The following is a 16589-nucleotide window of genomic DNA, read 5'->3' on the forward strand; positions in this document are numbered from 1 at the left end:
TTGAAAAGTCATATCTTACAGATGCTAACTCGGATAACTTTAAGTCCCTAATGTGGAGAGGGAAGAGGATCTCTAGGGGGTACCCCTTCAGAATGGACATTATTGCAAAACAACAAACTGGAATTGGTTTAACTAGGGTTCTCAAAAAATGTGCTTTCTGGCATTGCCAAGAATGGCCACTCCACGTCAGACTCATGATTTTACAAGCTTTCTTGATTCCCTATCTTTTGTAATTTCTTCCCCTATTCAATTGGTTTGTAGCTATGCTGGACAAATTTACCTCGACAGTTAGATGCTTTTTACGGGGTAGAAAAAATGCATGATGGATTTCCTGAAGCCATGTACAAATGCCTAAAATCCTTGGAGAATTGGGGAGTCCTGGATCTTAGAAGCCATATGCAAGCCAGACAAGCCACACTATTGAAGCACCTTTTGGCTACTAATACAATTTGTGCTAACATATTGTGGAAACTATTAGAGGATGCATTGGTCTACTTTCACGGCCCTTGGGACATGCTTGTCTGGGATAAGGTTTTTATAGCAGCACCTATCAATGCTCATTCACAAATTGCAAGTATATTACTTTCTTCATGGAAATTTATCTACGCGCTATTGATATGGTCTGCTCGAGTTCGGTATGCAGGGTACTCTCTAGGGGCTAAAAGCATACTTTGGAGTCATGCCTTTTACAAACCTCCTGCATTGCTACTTGGGAGAAAATCCCTACTCCTCTTTAAAAAGGAGTATGCTAGATTGAACGTGTATTGGACCCTAACAGTCAACTAGTGGCCTTTATGTATGCTAGGAAATGCTTTCAATTGGGTCACAGTCTCAAGATCGCTTGGAATCAATTGCAAGCCCATGAAGAGCATGTAACACCAATGTGGAAGGCAGAGTTCACGACTAGAAGCTACCTCTTTCTCAAGCACCTTGGTTGAATTCCCCTACAAATAAGTCATGCGGGATGCTTCTCCTGCCCCACAGCCATTGTTGCTAAATGCAATAGAATGTGGGGATTTCAAAACAACGAGAATTGGTGGTTGTCCAAACTCCTAAAAATATAAACATCAAGTCTTTATTTGGAGAGTGACAATAGGGGCCCTTCCCATAGGGGACTTAGAAAAACATGTCAAATTGATTGTGTGCCAGATGCAAGAAAAAGGAACCCTAAAGCACCTCTTTTAGGAATGTCTTGATGTTCATCAACCTTGGGGACCACTTATATGGAGGCAAGAGAGGAGCTGTGAATTGCCTCTTCAACAACATTGAGCTGCTTTTGCGATGTTAAATGTCCATAGCGGCACAAATGTAAAAAAGCAGCAAAGGGTGAGCTTCCTTTAGCTTGGTTCCTTGTTTTTGGCGAGTAGAGGAAAAAGCACTCGGTGTGCACTATTTTTGGTGGCGCTAGTAACGTGCACAACATATGCCTTGTGGATATGGTCATAGAGCAAGAAACAAAAAATCACCCCTATGCTTCGCATAAAAAATAATTTTCTAAATGATTGAATATACTTCAAAACGTCGCAAACCAAAGCAATGTAGTGAAATTATGCTTACTTGGTAAACGTTTCATCAACTTCATTCCATAACCATTCATAGACATATTAAGAGCACCATACATATATGCTCCAAATAACCAATAGAGCACTCGCAATTGGTAGAAATAAAAGGAAAAGTTTTGCAAAGTATCTGTATATTTTGTGAAAATTCCCAAAATATCCCTAATTTGTTAAAATGTCCCAAAACAAGCTTGTACAAATTTTGGAGGTATTGATCTCCAATATCCCCGAATTTTTAAAACAACAACCTTGCTCCAAATCTTGGAGGTAGTGCTCCACTTTTCACATAGTTTATTCCTTTATATGATAGAGATCTATCTTTTAGTATCTTAGCCAAAAAAATTCACCCATAAGCTCACAAAAAATGGTGTTTTTGTCTACAAATAATGAATAGTCTCATTCAAAGACACCCTAGCCGTGTAATTTTCTATTCAAGGAGAACCAATGTCACCATATGAACATCAGCTAAACATTATGTCTTTATAAGGGGTATTTTGAAAATTGGGTAAAATTTAAGGGCATTTAGGAATTTTTGGCAAACCAAGTGAGATGTTTTGAGATTTTTAAAAGAGGGGAATTCTGGAAATTTTCACCAATTTAAAGGGCATTTTTGGTAAGTTTTTCAATATAAAAGAAGAATAAAAGTTGTACACCCATTAACATAGCTTGTTTTAGTACACAACTACATCTACTCCATGTTGTGATTTTTAACATCCAATAGGCTCAATTTAAGGGAGGCATTTGGGAGTATTACTCTAGTCACTCAACAAAAAGAAAAGAAAGTCTCGAAAATCTTGGCCATGATCATAAGAACTTCCATTATGGGTTTAAAAATAAACAACACGAGAGACCCAACATTTTCATGATGATGGCCATCAAAAACAGAAACACATAACAAGTGATGTTTTCATGATGGGGTCTTTTAGTTGTTACAAGGAGAAAACAGGAAAAAGATCATCTCATGATTTCGACAATGAGTTGGACTGTGAACCTTGAGGATGCCAGGCCAAAATAGAGAAAGATGACACAAGTGTCATATATGATGAAGAAGGGAATTTGCATAGGTTGACACCGACTAGTGAGGCGAGGAGGACCATGTGAGGACTTTGAGTGAGAGAGAGACACGATATACAAAGTAGTAATGAGGTTGAATGAGTGAGGATATTTCTAGTGGGCTTATACTCTTAAGGTGCCTACTTTGAAACGCTTACTAAGGAGAAACTGCCCAGGTAGAGAGTAGAAATTAACTACGCATCGGGTAAACGGCATGTACTACTTGTACACAGCCGAGAGTCCGTGTATGCAGCGAGAGATAGAGCAAGAGTATGTATGGGGAAAGAGAGAGAGAGAAGAGGCGAAATTGCATCGCCCATTCGATCGTGAGATACCCAGCTAGCTATGTTTCCAATGCCATCTCTTTGGAAGGAGCGTAGCCGCTGGACGGTGCTCGTCGCAGCTTGCTGGATGGAGGCAACATCAGGCCTAAGCTACGTTTTCAGCACATACTCAGGAGTCCTTAAATCAGAGCTCGGCTGCGACCAGCGACACATCAACAGGCTTGCTGTGGCCAAAGACCTAGGCGACCACATTGGCCTTGCTGCTGGTTTTCTGTGCAGAATTTTGCCCAACTGGGCTGTTTTGTTGATCGGTTCCTTTCTCATTTTGGGCGGCTATGGCTTCCTCTGGCTCCTCACCAACCACACCGTGCCCGCCCCACCCTTTTGGTTGGTATGTGACTAATGACAAACCTTCCTTCAATAACAACCGTTGGCATGCAATGCAAAAATTGGGCTTTTGTGGGTGAGGTCTATTCCAGTAAGCTCGTATACCACAGGGTCAAGTATCTAAGAATGGCATGTACATCACTTTTAAATAAAAGAATTGGAGCACAAGAAAAGATGAAACTCATGAATATAGCAAAGCATTGTGATAGGAGATGAAGTCATGCATACTATACTCTTTCTACATCTGTAACGTGGGTGCTTTGACATGCCATGTGTTGCGGATTTGAAACATCAGGTCTAAGCTATGTTTCGGCACTTTTAAATGAAAGAATTGGACATATGCATGAGTTCATCTCCTCTCACAATACTTTGGTATATGCTTTAGTGCATCTCTTCTTGTGCTCCGGTAACACGGGCGCTTTGAAATGCAATGAAGTTTTGTTTCATGCAATGAAATTTGCAGATTTGAAACCCATTTGTTCCAGTTGGTTTGTCCATGGCTTTGTGCATACATGATACACCTCCTTGAGCTTTATGGATGATTTTACAGCTATTTAACCCTGCTTAACATGATATACCCTTCATAGGTGTGTATTATCATGTTCATTGGAACAAACGGAGCGACCTACCTGGATACCACAGCACTTGTGACTTCCCTTTCCAATTTCTCTTCGAGCAGGGCGACTGTCGTTGGCCTCCTCAAAGGGTTCAAAGGACTAAGCGGTGCCCTTTTCAATCAAATATATGCAAGTTTTCTGGCCCCTGATCAAACCAGCTTCATTCTCTTGATCGCCTTGGGCCCAATAGTGGTGATGATGCCGTTGATTTTAATGGTGGGACCAGGCAGCACCATGAAGATTTCGGTGAACGACGACAATGAGGACCTCAATTTCCGGCTTCTATATGGGGCTTCAATGTTGTTAGCTGCATACATGCTCACTGTGACGTTGGTGCAAGACCTTTGCAGTGTAAACGAAAACACCAATATAGCATTCACTATTGTGTTGTTTCTCATTTTGCTGCTTCCACTATTTGTCCCTAAGATTGCTGAACTTTCAAGTGAAAGACACAATAAAGAGACCCCTCAGCTGGAAAATCCTCTCCTACGGGAGAGATGGGTAGTAGATGGGGAAGACGGCCTAACAAGCCGAGTATCGAATGTGTGTACAGAAGGTATCATTGCACATATTACCTCAACATGCAACATGTTATCAAAACATAGGCTAAATGACAGATTTTTTTGCAGAGCAAAAGCTTTCGGGAGATGCTACCGAACTCCTCTTACTGGAAACTGACCAGTCTTTGTCCAAGGCTTTTCGGAACATGAAGTTCTGGTTGCTTATTTTCTCAATTTTTTTCAGCATGGGGTCGGGAACTACTGCATTTAACAATTTGGGTCAAATGGCAGAGGCACAAGGCTACGAGAACACGGAATTGTTTGTCTCTATGAGTAATATTTGGAACTTTGTGGGCCGCCTTGTAGGTGGCTATGTGTCAGAAACATCAACTAGGTGAGCATCATTATCATGCCTGCATTATCTTATCTGAAAGTCGTGGGCAAGGCAGAATTAAAGCCGCTAGAACTATAAGCTGCCTAAGGGGAATAAAAGGGGCATGTTGCAATGATGAAAAGGTTTTACATCTATCACAAAATAGCCAGATGCACTACCTCTATGTGGTCAAAATGCATTTTGTCGTAACATGTCTCAACCTTTTGTATCACCCTACATGCCTTAAGCTCTTGATTGTAGAGCATTACCCATCAGAATTGATGATTGTTTAAACTCAGTCTCTTGTCATTCTGCTGACACAGTGTTTATGGACATCCTCGTACTTTGGGCTTAGCTTTGGCGCAAGTTGTCATGGCAGCCGGGCATATATTGTTTGCCACAGCACCTCCAAAGACAATATATGTGGCGGTTTTCTTGGTTGCGGCGGGCTATGGGGCTGAGTGGGCGATTTTTCCGACTGCATTATCTGAGCTATTTGGTCTACAGAATTTCGGTATTCTCTACAATTTTGTGACTATGGCAAGTCCGGCAGGATCACTTATTTACTCGACATTTATTGCTGGTCCTGTGTATGATCGGCAAGCAAGGAAACAGGGATCCTCTACATGTGAAGGAACAATTTGCTTTGAGACTACTTTCTTCATCATGGCTGCAGTTTGTGTTATCGCTGCAGCATTGAGCATTGCCCTTGCCATTCGGACACGATCATTTTACAGACGATGTTATTCAGACTCAGCCTTCAGGTAGCAAAAGATCTGGAGCCTTTGCAAAGCCAACAGCCCCATTGAAGCTTTCCAATCTCCAGCACAAAGGCTTGCTTAGACCTTGGGCTATGCATAAATCTGCTCACTTGTGAGACTACTCAAAAGCATATTTGAATGAACATGATTTTTTCAAACTCTCGACAAAAGTTAAGGGAAAATTTTAAATGAAAAGTTTCTTGCTCAGTGGATGCTCCATTCCTCCAACAGCTGAGGAAAAGTGTGTCTAATATTATAATCATGCCACTTTGAAATTGAAAAATGGAAGTTGAGAACAAGAGGAAAAGGAAAATTCCTGCCTCCATTATGAGAAAGTGAGTTTAGATATGGTTCACCATATTTTCAATGATGGGCCTTCTAGTATGTGCAACCAACTACTCGGCTTTTAATCCCAATAACCTCTCATTTAAAGGCCAACGTGCTTTTAAGAGAGGGCTACCATAAGAGACCTCCTCATATACCCATCATATCATGGCTATGTAGAAGCTGTCAAAAATTGGAAGTAGAGAACTTGCTGTCTACAGCCCCATCTATATAACCATGTCCTAATGCTCCATGCGCATCAGAGATATGTGCAAACACCTACCTATCCACCACATTACCTCAAGAGGTCAAGCACTACCTTCAATAGCCTCCTACTGTGGTTAGCCATGTGTCAATCCACTGCTCTCATTGAGAAGATATCTCTGAGTGCATTAGAGGCATGGCATATGGAATGAGTTGGTCTCTTCAAGTTCAGAGTTAATTGTCAGTTCAGACAGATGGACTTCAGACAATAGAACAGACAAAGATACTGATACTAAAATGGAACTGAATGATAATTGAAATGGAAATGACACAGACTGGAACTGGATGGCATATGGAATGAGTTGGTCTCTTCAAGTTCAGAGTTAATTGTCAGTTCAGACAGATGGACTTCAGACAATAGAACAGACAAAGATACTGATACTAAAATGGAACTGAATGATAATTGAAATGGAAATGACACATAGACTGGAACTGGATTGTATTTAGATCAGATTTGTACAACTGGAATAAGTGATGTGAGCCAAAAGATTGCTCTCGGCTTATCAATAAGAGAATACAAGAGTACATTGAGCTCTAAGATACTACAACAGCGTGTGGCTCCCAAATCATAGCCCAAAGCATTCCCCAAATCACATACACACACCGTCAAATGTATTTATAGGTGTCGAATTGGGTCTCTGATTGACTGTCCACTATGCAGTTACTACAGTAAGTGGCTCGGTAATTACTAGCTCAGCCGTCAGCCGGAATTCTAGCCTAGGGATAGTTCCCACCGTCTACATTTCCTCCCCCCTTTTCTTTGAATTTTGGAATATTTCCAAAATTTCCAATGGTTGATATTTGATAATCTGAAACAAGTTCAGGATTCTTCTTTAGAGTTCGTACTGTTCTTCGGAACTGGTACTAGTGGTGCTACATTTGACTTGGCGTAATACAATTTGATCTCAGCGCCATTGTAGATCCCAAGCAAATGTAATCCTCATAAATTTCGTAGTCGTAGTGTGCCATTCGAGAAGACCCAATCAGCCTCATAAGGACCTGACCAAGCTATTTTAAGATTGGGTTTCTTTGGGCCCAGCTTATGTTACCATATACATGTGGTAGTGATGTGTGAACACACTAGGACCGCTGGGGCATTTTTTTTCTCTTTAAGAGGTTTTTTTCCCATGCATTATATATACGCCCATCACTCTAGGGCTATCTATCTTTCCATTGCACACTAAGTAACACACTCTCTAGGGCTATCTATCTTTCCATTGCACACTAAGTAACACACTCTCTATTGTGTGCTTTGAGTTTCCTTCATCTTCTCCAAGCTGTGTGCATTTCTCTGCAACCCTAATTCCAACAATTGGTATCAGAGTAGGTTACGTCCTCCCGGGCTTAGTTGCCAGCTGCTCCAGCACACGCCTACTCACTTTCTCCGATTACAGTGAGGTTTGGCGAGCGTTCACAGGTCGACAAATATTTCGGATAAGCTCGAAGAGCTTAGTCTGCTCAGATTTCTCATTTGAGCTCATTTCAGCCTCCGTTTCCACTACAGGCAGGTCTGCACAGGCAATTTCGTCATTTTGTGCAGGATTTTTGTCAGTGCCGTTTTTTGCATAACAAGTGCCTTCTACGGTTTGTGCTATATAGCACGTGTTGTTCCCGCTCCGTTTCTTCTATTTTCGGGCAGTTTTCACATCAGGTGCAACATTTACCATGACTGACAACAACACAGATGTCTTCAAGGTGTTTGCTGCTGAGGACAGGTTGGATGGGGACAATTACCCTATGTGGGCTTATATGATGCAACACGTTCTTGTGTCAAAGGGCATCTGGAATATTGTGCAGGGCATTGATGTACGCCCTGGTTCTGAGGATGTAGGCGATGTTGAGGATGTTACTGGTCTTGCTGCAAGGATTGCTGCTATTAGAGTTGTTTTGCCTAAGACAGAACAAGCTCGTTGGGATGTAAAGGACGCGCAGGCTCATGCATTGTTGCGTTGTTCTGTGAAGCGCACCATTATCCCTCACATCCGCTCAACAAAATCTGCAAAACAGGCTTGGGATATTCTACCATGTCTTTATGCAAGCCGTAATGAGGCTAAAAATTGCTTTGCTGCGTAAAGAGCTGGAGTCGAAGATTATGCATGAGGAAGATGATATGGACACTTTCCTTGCTACTGTCAAGGATATCAATGAGCAACTTATTTCTGCAGGTGAAGTCATTTCAGACAGTTCCCTTGTGCAGACTGTTCTTGATGCCTTACCAGACTTTTGCTAGTACTTGGAGACTTATGACCCAAGGAAATCCAAAAGTTGTCAAGTTTGATGCATTATGCACATTGCTGTTGCAAGAGTCACTTCCCAAAAAAAACAGGACTAGATAGCGTGCAGTTGAACAGGCTTTTATTGCTTCTCAAAGAAAGGGTGGTAACAACAATGCAGCCACTTCTTATGGTTTTGCTGCGAGTGACAAAACTTCTAATCCTAATGCTTCTGCTGGCAGCAATTCATCGGACAATTCTGGTGACAAGGGCAAAAAGAAGATGCGTTGCCATTATTGTAAAGCTAATGATCACTTAATCAAGCAGTGTCCTAAGTTGAAGGCCAAGGAGGCTAAGAAGAAAGAGGATGGTTCCACTGCAAATGCTGGTTCCACTACAAATGCATCCATTGTTGAGTCTTCTATAGAAGGAGATTGTAATGCTGATGTTGATGCAGAATGGGCTTTTAGTGCAAAGTGCATTTACAATCCTGATGTCCATGATGCATGCATGTCAGTTGATGCAGATTCACATGTGTGGTATTTCGAAGTGGTGCTACAAAGCACATTACCTCACATCGTGAACTGTTCACCTCTCTCGAGTCTATCCCTCATGGGAATTCAGTCACTTGTGCCAACAATGCCTCTTATCCGGTTCAGGGAGTTGGAAAGATTATGCTTACTGCTGCTAATGGCAGTTCTTTCATACTTGTTAATGCACTTTATGTACCTAGGATCAAGAAGAATCTTTTGCCTGTATCTGCACTTGCTAGACTTGGATCTGTAGTCAAATTTGTGGATGACAGATGTACAGTTCATGATCTCAGTTTTGGTAATGAAATCGTTGCATCTGGGCTTTTGTGCCATGGGCTGTATAAGCTCACTGTGTATGACACGTGTGGATAAAATTTTGCAAATGCAGTTGCAGATTCAAGGGCTAGTTCAAATGCAAAACTTTGGCATGCATGTTTTGGTCATCTGAATTTTGCTAGTTTGCTGCGTTTGCAGAAATCTGATATGGTTGCTTCTTTGCCGCCTCTTGAAGCACCTGTCAAACATGTTTGTGAAGGCTGTATTTTGGGTAAGATGCAGCGTTCATAAGTTTCCAAAGGATGGTTCAGTTCGGGCCACATGCAGGTTGTAGCTTGTGCATAGTGATGTTTGTGGACCCATGCAAACTCTATCCTTGGGCAATTACTTTTACTTCGTGACTTTCATTGATAATTACTTCAGGCATGCATGGGTATTTCCGCTTAAAGCGAAGTCCGAAGTTTTTATGTGCTTCAAACAATTTCTGGCTATGGCTGAAATGTCTCAAAATGTACTATGGGCACCCTCCGTTCCGATCGAGGGGGGGAGTATATGTCTCATGAATTCAATGCATTTCTGGCTAGTTGTGGGATAAAACACCAATGTACAGTGCCTTATACACTTAGCAAAATGGTGTTGCTGAGAGGAAAAACAGATCACTTACGAAAATGGCACGATGTATGGTCAAAAGTAAATCTTTGCCGCATTCTTTTGGCTTGAGGCCATCGTGTGTGCCACTTATGTGCTAAACAGGTGTCCTACGAAAGTTTTATAGTCTATTACTCCATATGAAGCATGGAATGATAGAAAGCCTTCTATTGAGCACATGCGTGTTTTTGGTTGTTTGGCATATGCTTTGGTACCACAAACATAGCGCAGAAAATTGTATGATAAGGTTGTCAAATGTATTTTTGTTGGTTATAGTGCTGAAAGAAAAGGTTACAGGTTGTATCATCCGCAAACAAAATGTATTTTGGTTTCACGGGATGTAGTGTTTGTAGAAGATTTTGTTCAACCCTTGCTGTCATGTACTAGAGACAGTAATGTAAGCCTCATGTCAAGGCTAGGGACTTGCTACACGCCGTGTGCAAGCCACAAAGGCTCCTAGCACATAGTCATACAACAGACAAGCTCACAAGGGAGAATGGTGTGTCACTCACCTTCCTGCATAGTTGCGAATGAAGGATTCCCACGCCGCGAAAAAGAGGGAGACGCCGCTACGCCGCGCTCAACCGCCTCGCCGCCGTCGTGCCACCGCAACGCTCGATCACACACACACTCTCACACTCTCTCTCACACGTACACACACACACACACAAGGAGATGGTGAAGGAGAAGGTGGAGATGGAGCAAGAGCGGCTTCTATTGCACAATGAGAGAATGAGTAAAAATTAGGTTTAGTGGCTTTTATATGAGCTCACCCCATTCACACTTGGACGCCTATACTTAGCCAACTAACTCCTTGAATATTCCATTTAGAGTGCGCTTGTCATCGGCGATCACCCTTACCCTGCTCCTATTGGTCTGACAAGCCCGGTACCTGAATCTAAATAATACAACGTTTATAGATCATAGGGTGTCCGTGTGCCGTGAGGGTTAACATGCCCCCCTTCTTGATGTAGATTCCGTCCTCGGAAGCTATCCAGTTGAAGTTCGTTCGTCGAGATGGAAGAGCAGTCGACATGGATGTGTGTAGCCTTCTTCAATCACTGCAAAATCAAACAACATTGCCACAGTAATTGCATTCTCATATACAATTAAAAATCATATGCAATAGACAGACAAATTGATTGGTAACAGAATTTTAGACAATTTGTCAGCAATAAACATTAAATTGCAATATAATCAAATGCATAAACAGATGTAAAGGTAAAAAATTAAACAAGTCCGGGGTCGCTAATTTAACGGTCAAAAGGCACTAGAGCTCGACTATTAATACCATGGGTAACTTCTCAATTTTTTCTGGTCAATTAAGTTGTTTAATCGCGAGAGCCAAGTATTTGATGTTCGAGGGCTGACTAGAGGCTATACCTAGAAGACCTTGAAGTTAAGCTACGATAAAAGGAATTTCTCATGAAATCATCGCCTAACTGATTACCTTTTCTTTGACCCCCCAAAGTCTTTTCACATTGATTCAATTTTGATGTGTGTGCTTATTTTGTATGCCTTGGGTTTTTTGCTTTTCAAGGAAAAGCGCCCACACTGGGAACCTCTAGGGCTCTAGTACCATAGGCGATACATGTGAGTGAAGTACCAATTTAAGCAGGGATTTCTCTTCCAGCTTAAAATTTTACATTGTGGCACTTTGATTTTTTTGTTTGTTCATTTTCAGTATTTTAATTTTGTAACTTTGGGGGGTCATATAACACTGTTACCCTCCACAGGCTCATCACATTAGTAAACTCCCTTTATAATACTTAAGCTAAAGGTCAATAGGGTTAAGCCCACTAGAAAGCCCTAGTACATTTCACACAATGCTGCCTAAATCGGATTAAGAACCTAAGTAACCATTGCTTATGACGAAGGCATTCCCCATGGTATTAAGAGAAGATTTCTAATACCTAGCTTGGTCAAACTAGCTTAGTCGGACTGCTTGATTTTTAAACCTAGACAAGTGATTATGACAAAACATTACATTGAATTAAATGTTTGATACTAAGCAAATGCGCTGAATATTATGCTACCAATCACAATCAAAGCAGACAAACATGGATGCAAAAAGATAAGGGCAATGCTAATGGACATAAAACACCTGTTTGTGTTGATGGTCGCGCTTGATTTGAAGTGTGAACGAGAGAAAGGTTCCATGAAGGTCCAAATCCTATCAATAGCAACACGCTCCTGTACACACTAGGAAACAAAAGGAATACCTCCAGGAGGCACATTAGTGGGAAAAGGTACCAACACTTATTGAACACAACAAAAAACATAAGGAACCCTAACCTAATTATTTGCACTCCCCCTAAAGAGTCAAGGGAATAGGATATTGTAGAGATTGGGGGGAAACCCTAAGGCTAAACCCCTATCCTCGTAGTCGAGATAAACAAAGTCATCATCCATGAGACCATATGTGCCATCCGTGTAGTTATGTAAATTTTCTTCTTCATCATAGGTGCCCATGTTTACTAAGAAGGTCACTAGACGCCTATAGTCATCTTGGTCAAAATGGTAGGCTTCTGCAATGGGAGAAACGCTCTCTACTAAGTATGGATCAGACGTGGTCAAGAGACGTATCAACCATTCTAACTCCTCAAAATTCCTCTCACATGCTAGCGTACCTATCAAATCCCATTCACATGCAAGCACTGGAAAGACCATGTGAAACATTTGTGAAAAGTAACGAGGGTACCTCTCACCCAAGGCAGGAGTGGATGACTCTAGCGTACTAGCCATATCTGTACATGCAAATAGATGATGGTTAGAGTGCAAATATTACAAGGGTCGTGTTTTTGTGCATAATTTGTTTTTATTATTTTGTGTTATGGCTCTTGCTATTTTACTTTTTTATCTTGTTTTTGTGAGTATAAGGCTTTATATATACATTCCCTAAGATTGGAGATTGAGAGGTCAGGGAGGAAGGTTGAGAGGGAAGTAAGTGAGTGACGGATGTCAGCAAACACTCCCCCCTTCCTTGGGTAGATCATACTTTTTGGAATGATGTCGTCACCTTTTGAAACCAATTGTTTCAAGTTGTTATGGGTAAAGGCTTTAACCAATAGTTTTCGATCACCCTATGTGTTTCATCTAGTTGCAAGGGTAGTAAGGTACTCTCCCATGATTTTATTTGCAACATTGTTGGAGGTGGTGAATCTACAACGGGAGGTGCAAACTCTTTCTTGCTTGTATGGATATGTACAATGGTAGGTGGAGGTTGTGTCGAAGCTTCTATTTCCGTATAGGAACTACATGAAGAGCAAGAAGCTTCATTTGCTTTTCCTGTTCCTGAGCTAGGTGGAACAAATCGTTCTTTCTTTGGTACCCAAACTAGCTCTGGAGCAGGTGTGTCGCATTCCGTGATTTTTTCCTTTCCACGATTTTCAATTTGTTTTGGAGCCACAGGATTGGGTTTACATGGGCCAGGTGACAGGTAAGAGTACAATTTACGTTTGGGCACCCAGATTTGATCATTTCCTTTATAGTATCCTTGGGCTTTTAATAGTCGTTTAGGAATCCAGCGCCACGGTTTCTTACATTTCTTGGAGCGAGTGGGACGTTTCTTACGAGGCTTCCGTTTTTTAGCATCAGCCATGGTTACTAAAGAAGCTTTAGGGAGACCCACTTGTATGCTTTCTTTGTTATATTAGGATGGTTCTTGTGTGTCTCAAGCTTTCTTTCCATTACATCACTTGAAGATCTATAGAGTTGGGCTATGGGGACGTATGGTTCAACCTCCTGGACATGCAATGTCTTGGGTTTTATTTCCTTAGGCAATATCTCAGGGACTATGGCTTGAGTGGTAGGGATAAGAGTTGGTTTTTGCGTTGTGACACCCCCAGTCCCCCAATCAATAGTGCATTTGGTGGCTATCATCCACGTGCGTCCTAGGTTTATATTACCCTCCATAGTTCCAGTAGGCATGACCAAAAAGTCTTGAGCTACAATTCCATTGTCATAACTGACAGAAGTGTGCCAGAGTCCAAAAACCGTAGTTTTTTTCTTGTTGACACCCTTGACTTGGATAATACTCTCAGATAGAGGTGGCTTCCCTAACTGACACCACACCCCATAGGATAGCAGATTATATTTAGCACCCGTGTCCAATAAGGCGTTATATAACACTTTTCCATAGGCACTATTTAACTCAATAGGGTATCGTAGAGGTGTGTCAGAGTCCAACCAATCCTCTTCGATTTCCACGTGGAATGCATTTGTGACTCCAAGGTTAGCCTCTCGTTTTTGTCTTATACGTTGTTGTCGCTCCTTAGCCTCAGCTTGAGCTTGTATCTTCTTTAACTCGGTTTGTGCTTTGGCGGCCTTCTTTTGATGAATGGCCCGTAGTTCTTCTTGGCTTAAAGGATCATAATATCTTTTGAATTTACTCCCATTGAGGAATCCAATGGTTTCAACTCCATCAAGAGTTTCCACACGAAGGGTACCTTGTAGGGTAATTTCACATACTCTATATGGTCCTTTACTAGCATATTTCAACTTTTTCTTCTCTTTACGTACTCCATACATAAGGACTTTATCACCAACTTTGATGTCCTTATCCTTCACATGGCGATCAAACCACTTCTTTCTCCTATCCTTTTCCACAAGAGCATTTTGCACAGCCAACTGTCTCTCTTCGTCTAGTTTTTCTAAGATATACAAACGCTCGGTTAAGGGGTTACCATCCCATCCTTCTTGCGAAGCTACCCTAAGACTAGGAATGACAAACTCCCAAGGCATAACCCCTTCTTGGCCGTATACCATTTTGAATGGCGTACAATTAATAGCCACTTTATAAGCAGTACGATAAGCCCATAGAGCAGATGTCAACTTCAAATCCCAATCAGTGCGATGAGCTTCTACCGTCTTGGTTAAAATAGAGATTAGAGTCTTGTTGGTGCTCTCGGCTTGTCCATTAGCTTGAGGATAATAAGGTGTAGACTTATGGTGGGATATCATAAAGGTCGTGGTAAGCTCTCTTATTACCTCATTTATAAAATGGGTACCATTATTACTAACAATTTCAAAAGGGCAACCAAATCTTGTGATAATGTTCTCAAAAAGAAACTTAGCTGTTGTCCTCGCGTCAGCTTTTTGTGAAGCCTTAGCTTCAGTCCACTTTGTTACATAGTCCGTAGCAACTAGAATATATCAAGATTGAGTGTTGCGAGCTGCGGAACTAATTGGACCTACAAAGTCTAAGCCCCATTTTTCAAATGGTTGGGTTACTTTAATAGGATGTAAGGGCATTCTGTCTTTGCGTTGTGTGGTCTTGTAACGTTGGCACTCATCACACCCTTTTGTAAAAAGTGATGCATCCTTAAATAAAGTTGGCCACCAATAGCCTGATTGCAACACCTTTCTAGCAGTCAGGTCTCCTGAAAAATGTCCTCCTGCTATGCCCATATGTGCTTCTTGCAAGATATACAAATATTCATCCTCGCGGGCACAACGCCTAAGAATATCGTCCTTGCCTAGTCTATACAGAGTTCCGGAAATCAAACAATAGGGTTCACATTCTTTTACTAGCCTTCGAGCGATATCCTTACGAAGTTCCTTGGGTGGAAAACCATTAACTAAAAAGTTAACAATGTTCTCACTCCATTCAGACATAGTCTCAACTATGAATAGGGAAGTATCGGGTAATTCATCATCAACCCCTGTAGGGGCTTCACCATTGGGTATGCGAGACAAATGATCAGCCATGACGTGCCTTTTACCGGGTCTCACTACAATCGTGAAATCAAACTCCAGAAGAATTAACAACCATCATGTGATTCTTCCTGTGGAGCATGGCTTGTTTACTAGATACAACAACGCTTGATGATCCACATAAAATACAAACTTGTTTGCCAGAAGGTAGTAGCGAAATTTCTTTACTGCATAAACCATTGCTAAACCTTCTCGCTCTGTAGTGGTGTAGTTCCTTTCAGCATCGTTCAATTGACGGCTTGCAAAGCTAATAGGATAGTCCAATTTATGTTCTCCTGGTTGAGTGAGAACACACCCAATAGCAAAGTTTGATGCATCAATATGCACATGGAAAATGACATCCCAATTAGGTGTCCTTAAAATCGGATTACTTGCTAGTGTTTTCTTCAATTGTTAATAGGCCTGGTCACACTCTTCAGTCCATTTAAATTCAATGAGAAGCTTGTACAAAGGACGTGCTATCTCAGCGAAAAATAAAATAAACCGTCGATAATAACCCACGTGTCCCATGAATCTTTGAACTCCCTTGTAATTGGTTGGTGGTGGTAACTCTAGAATCACTTTAATTTTGCTCTCATCGGTTGAGATACCATTCTTAGATACTATATGCCCTAAAATAACTCCATGCTTGACCCAAAATTGGCATTTGAACGGGTTCAATGAGATACGATATAACCTACACTTTTCAAACACCTTCCGCAAACATGATAGATGTTCTTTCCAAGAAGAGTAAACACAAAGGTCGTCTAAGAAAGCTTCACAAAACTCTCTCAAATATTCTTTAAAAACAGTGTTTATTAATCGTTGGAATGTAGCAAGGGCATTTGTTAAGCCAAAAGCCATCACACGAAATGCAAACACGCCAAATTCTGTGATGAAGGCAGTTTTAGCTTGGTCCTCTAGCGCTATCGTGATTTGGTTGTAGCCTGAGTACCCATCTAGAAAGCTATAAGCTTCTTTGCCTACAACTCTTTCGAGTACATGTTCGGAATATGGTAGGGGGTAATGGTCTCTTCTAGTAGCTGCATTAACTTTTTTGAGGTCCACGCACACCCTGAGTTTCCCATTCTTTTTTGGCACGA

At 41.4% G+C, this 16589-nt stretch overlaps 1 protein-coding gene across 1 annotated transcript; it reads left to right on the forward strand.

Moving 5' to 3' along the window:
• Positions 1-2767: 2767 nt before the first annotated feature.
• Positions 2768-5695, forward strand: LOC147426664 (protein NUCLEAR FUSION DEFECTIVE 4-like). The gene is made up of 4 exons (XM_086498951.1): positions 2768-3287; positions 3871-4456; positions 4530-4794; positions 5097-5695. Exons 1-4 carry the CDS (start codon positions 2958-2960, stop codon positions 5539-5541), a joined length of 1626 nt encoding a protein of 541 aa, XP_086355077.1. The 5' UTR covers positions 2768-2957; the 3' UTR covers positions 5542-5695.
• Positions 5696-16589: the final 10894 nt, after the last annotated feature.

The sequence above is a fragment of the Adiantum capillus-veneris genome, chromosome 24, assembly GCF_014529385.1.
Source record: "Adiantum capillus-veneris isolate H3 chromosome 24, ASM1452938v2, whole genome shotgun sequence".
In the NCBI taxonomy this organism is placed as follows: domain Eukaryota; kingdom Viridiplantae; phylum Streptophyta; class Polypodiopsida; order Polypodiales; family Pteridaceae; genus Adiantum; species Adiantum capillus-veneris.

Excerpts from the sequence above, each read along its gene's own strand:
- LOC147426664 (XM_086498951.1), top strand. The coding sequence starts at position 2,958 with ATGTTTCCAATGCCATCTCTTTGGAAGGAGCGTAGCCGCTGGACGGTG. Across the intron at positions 4,457-4,529 it reads ATCGAATGTGTGTACAGAAG|AGCAAAAGCTTTCGGGAGAT; the intron begins GTATCATTGCAC and ends ATTTTTTTGCAG. Across the intron at positions 4,795-5,096 it reads GTGTCAGAAACATCAACTAG|TGTTTATGGACATCCTCGTA; the intron begins GTGAGCATCATT and ends CTGCTGACACAG.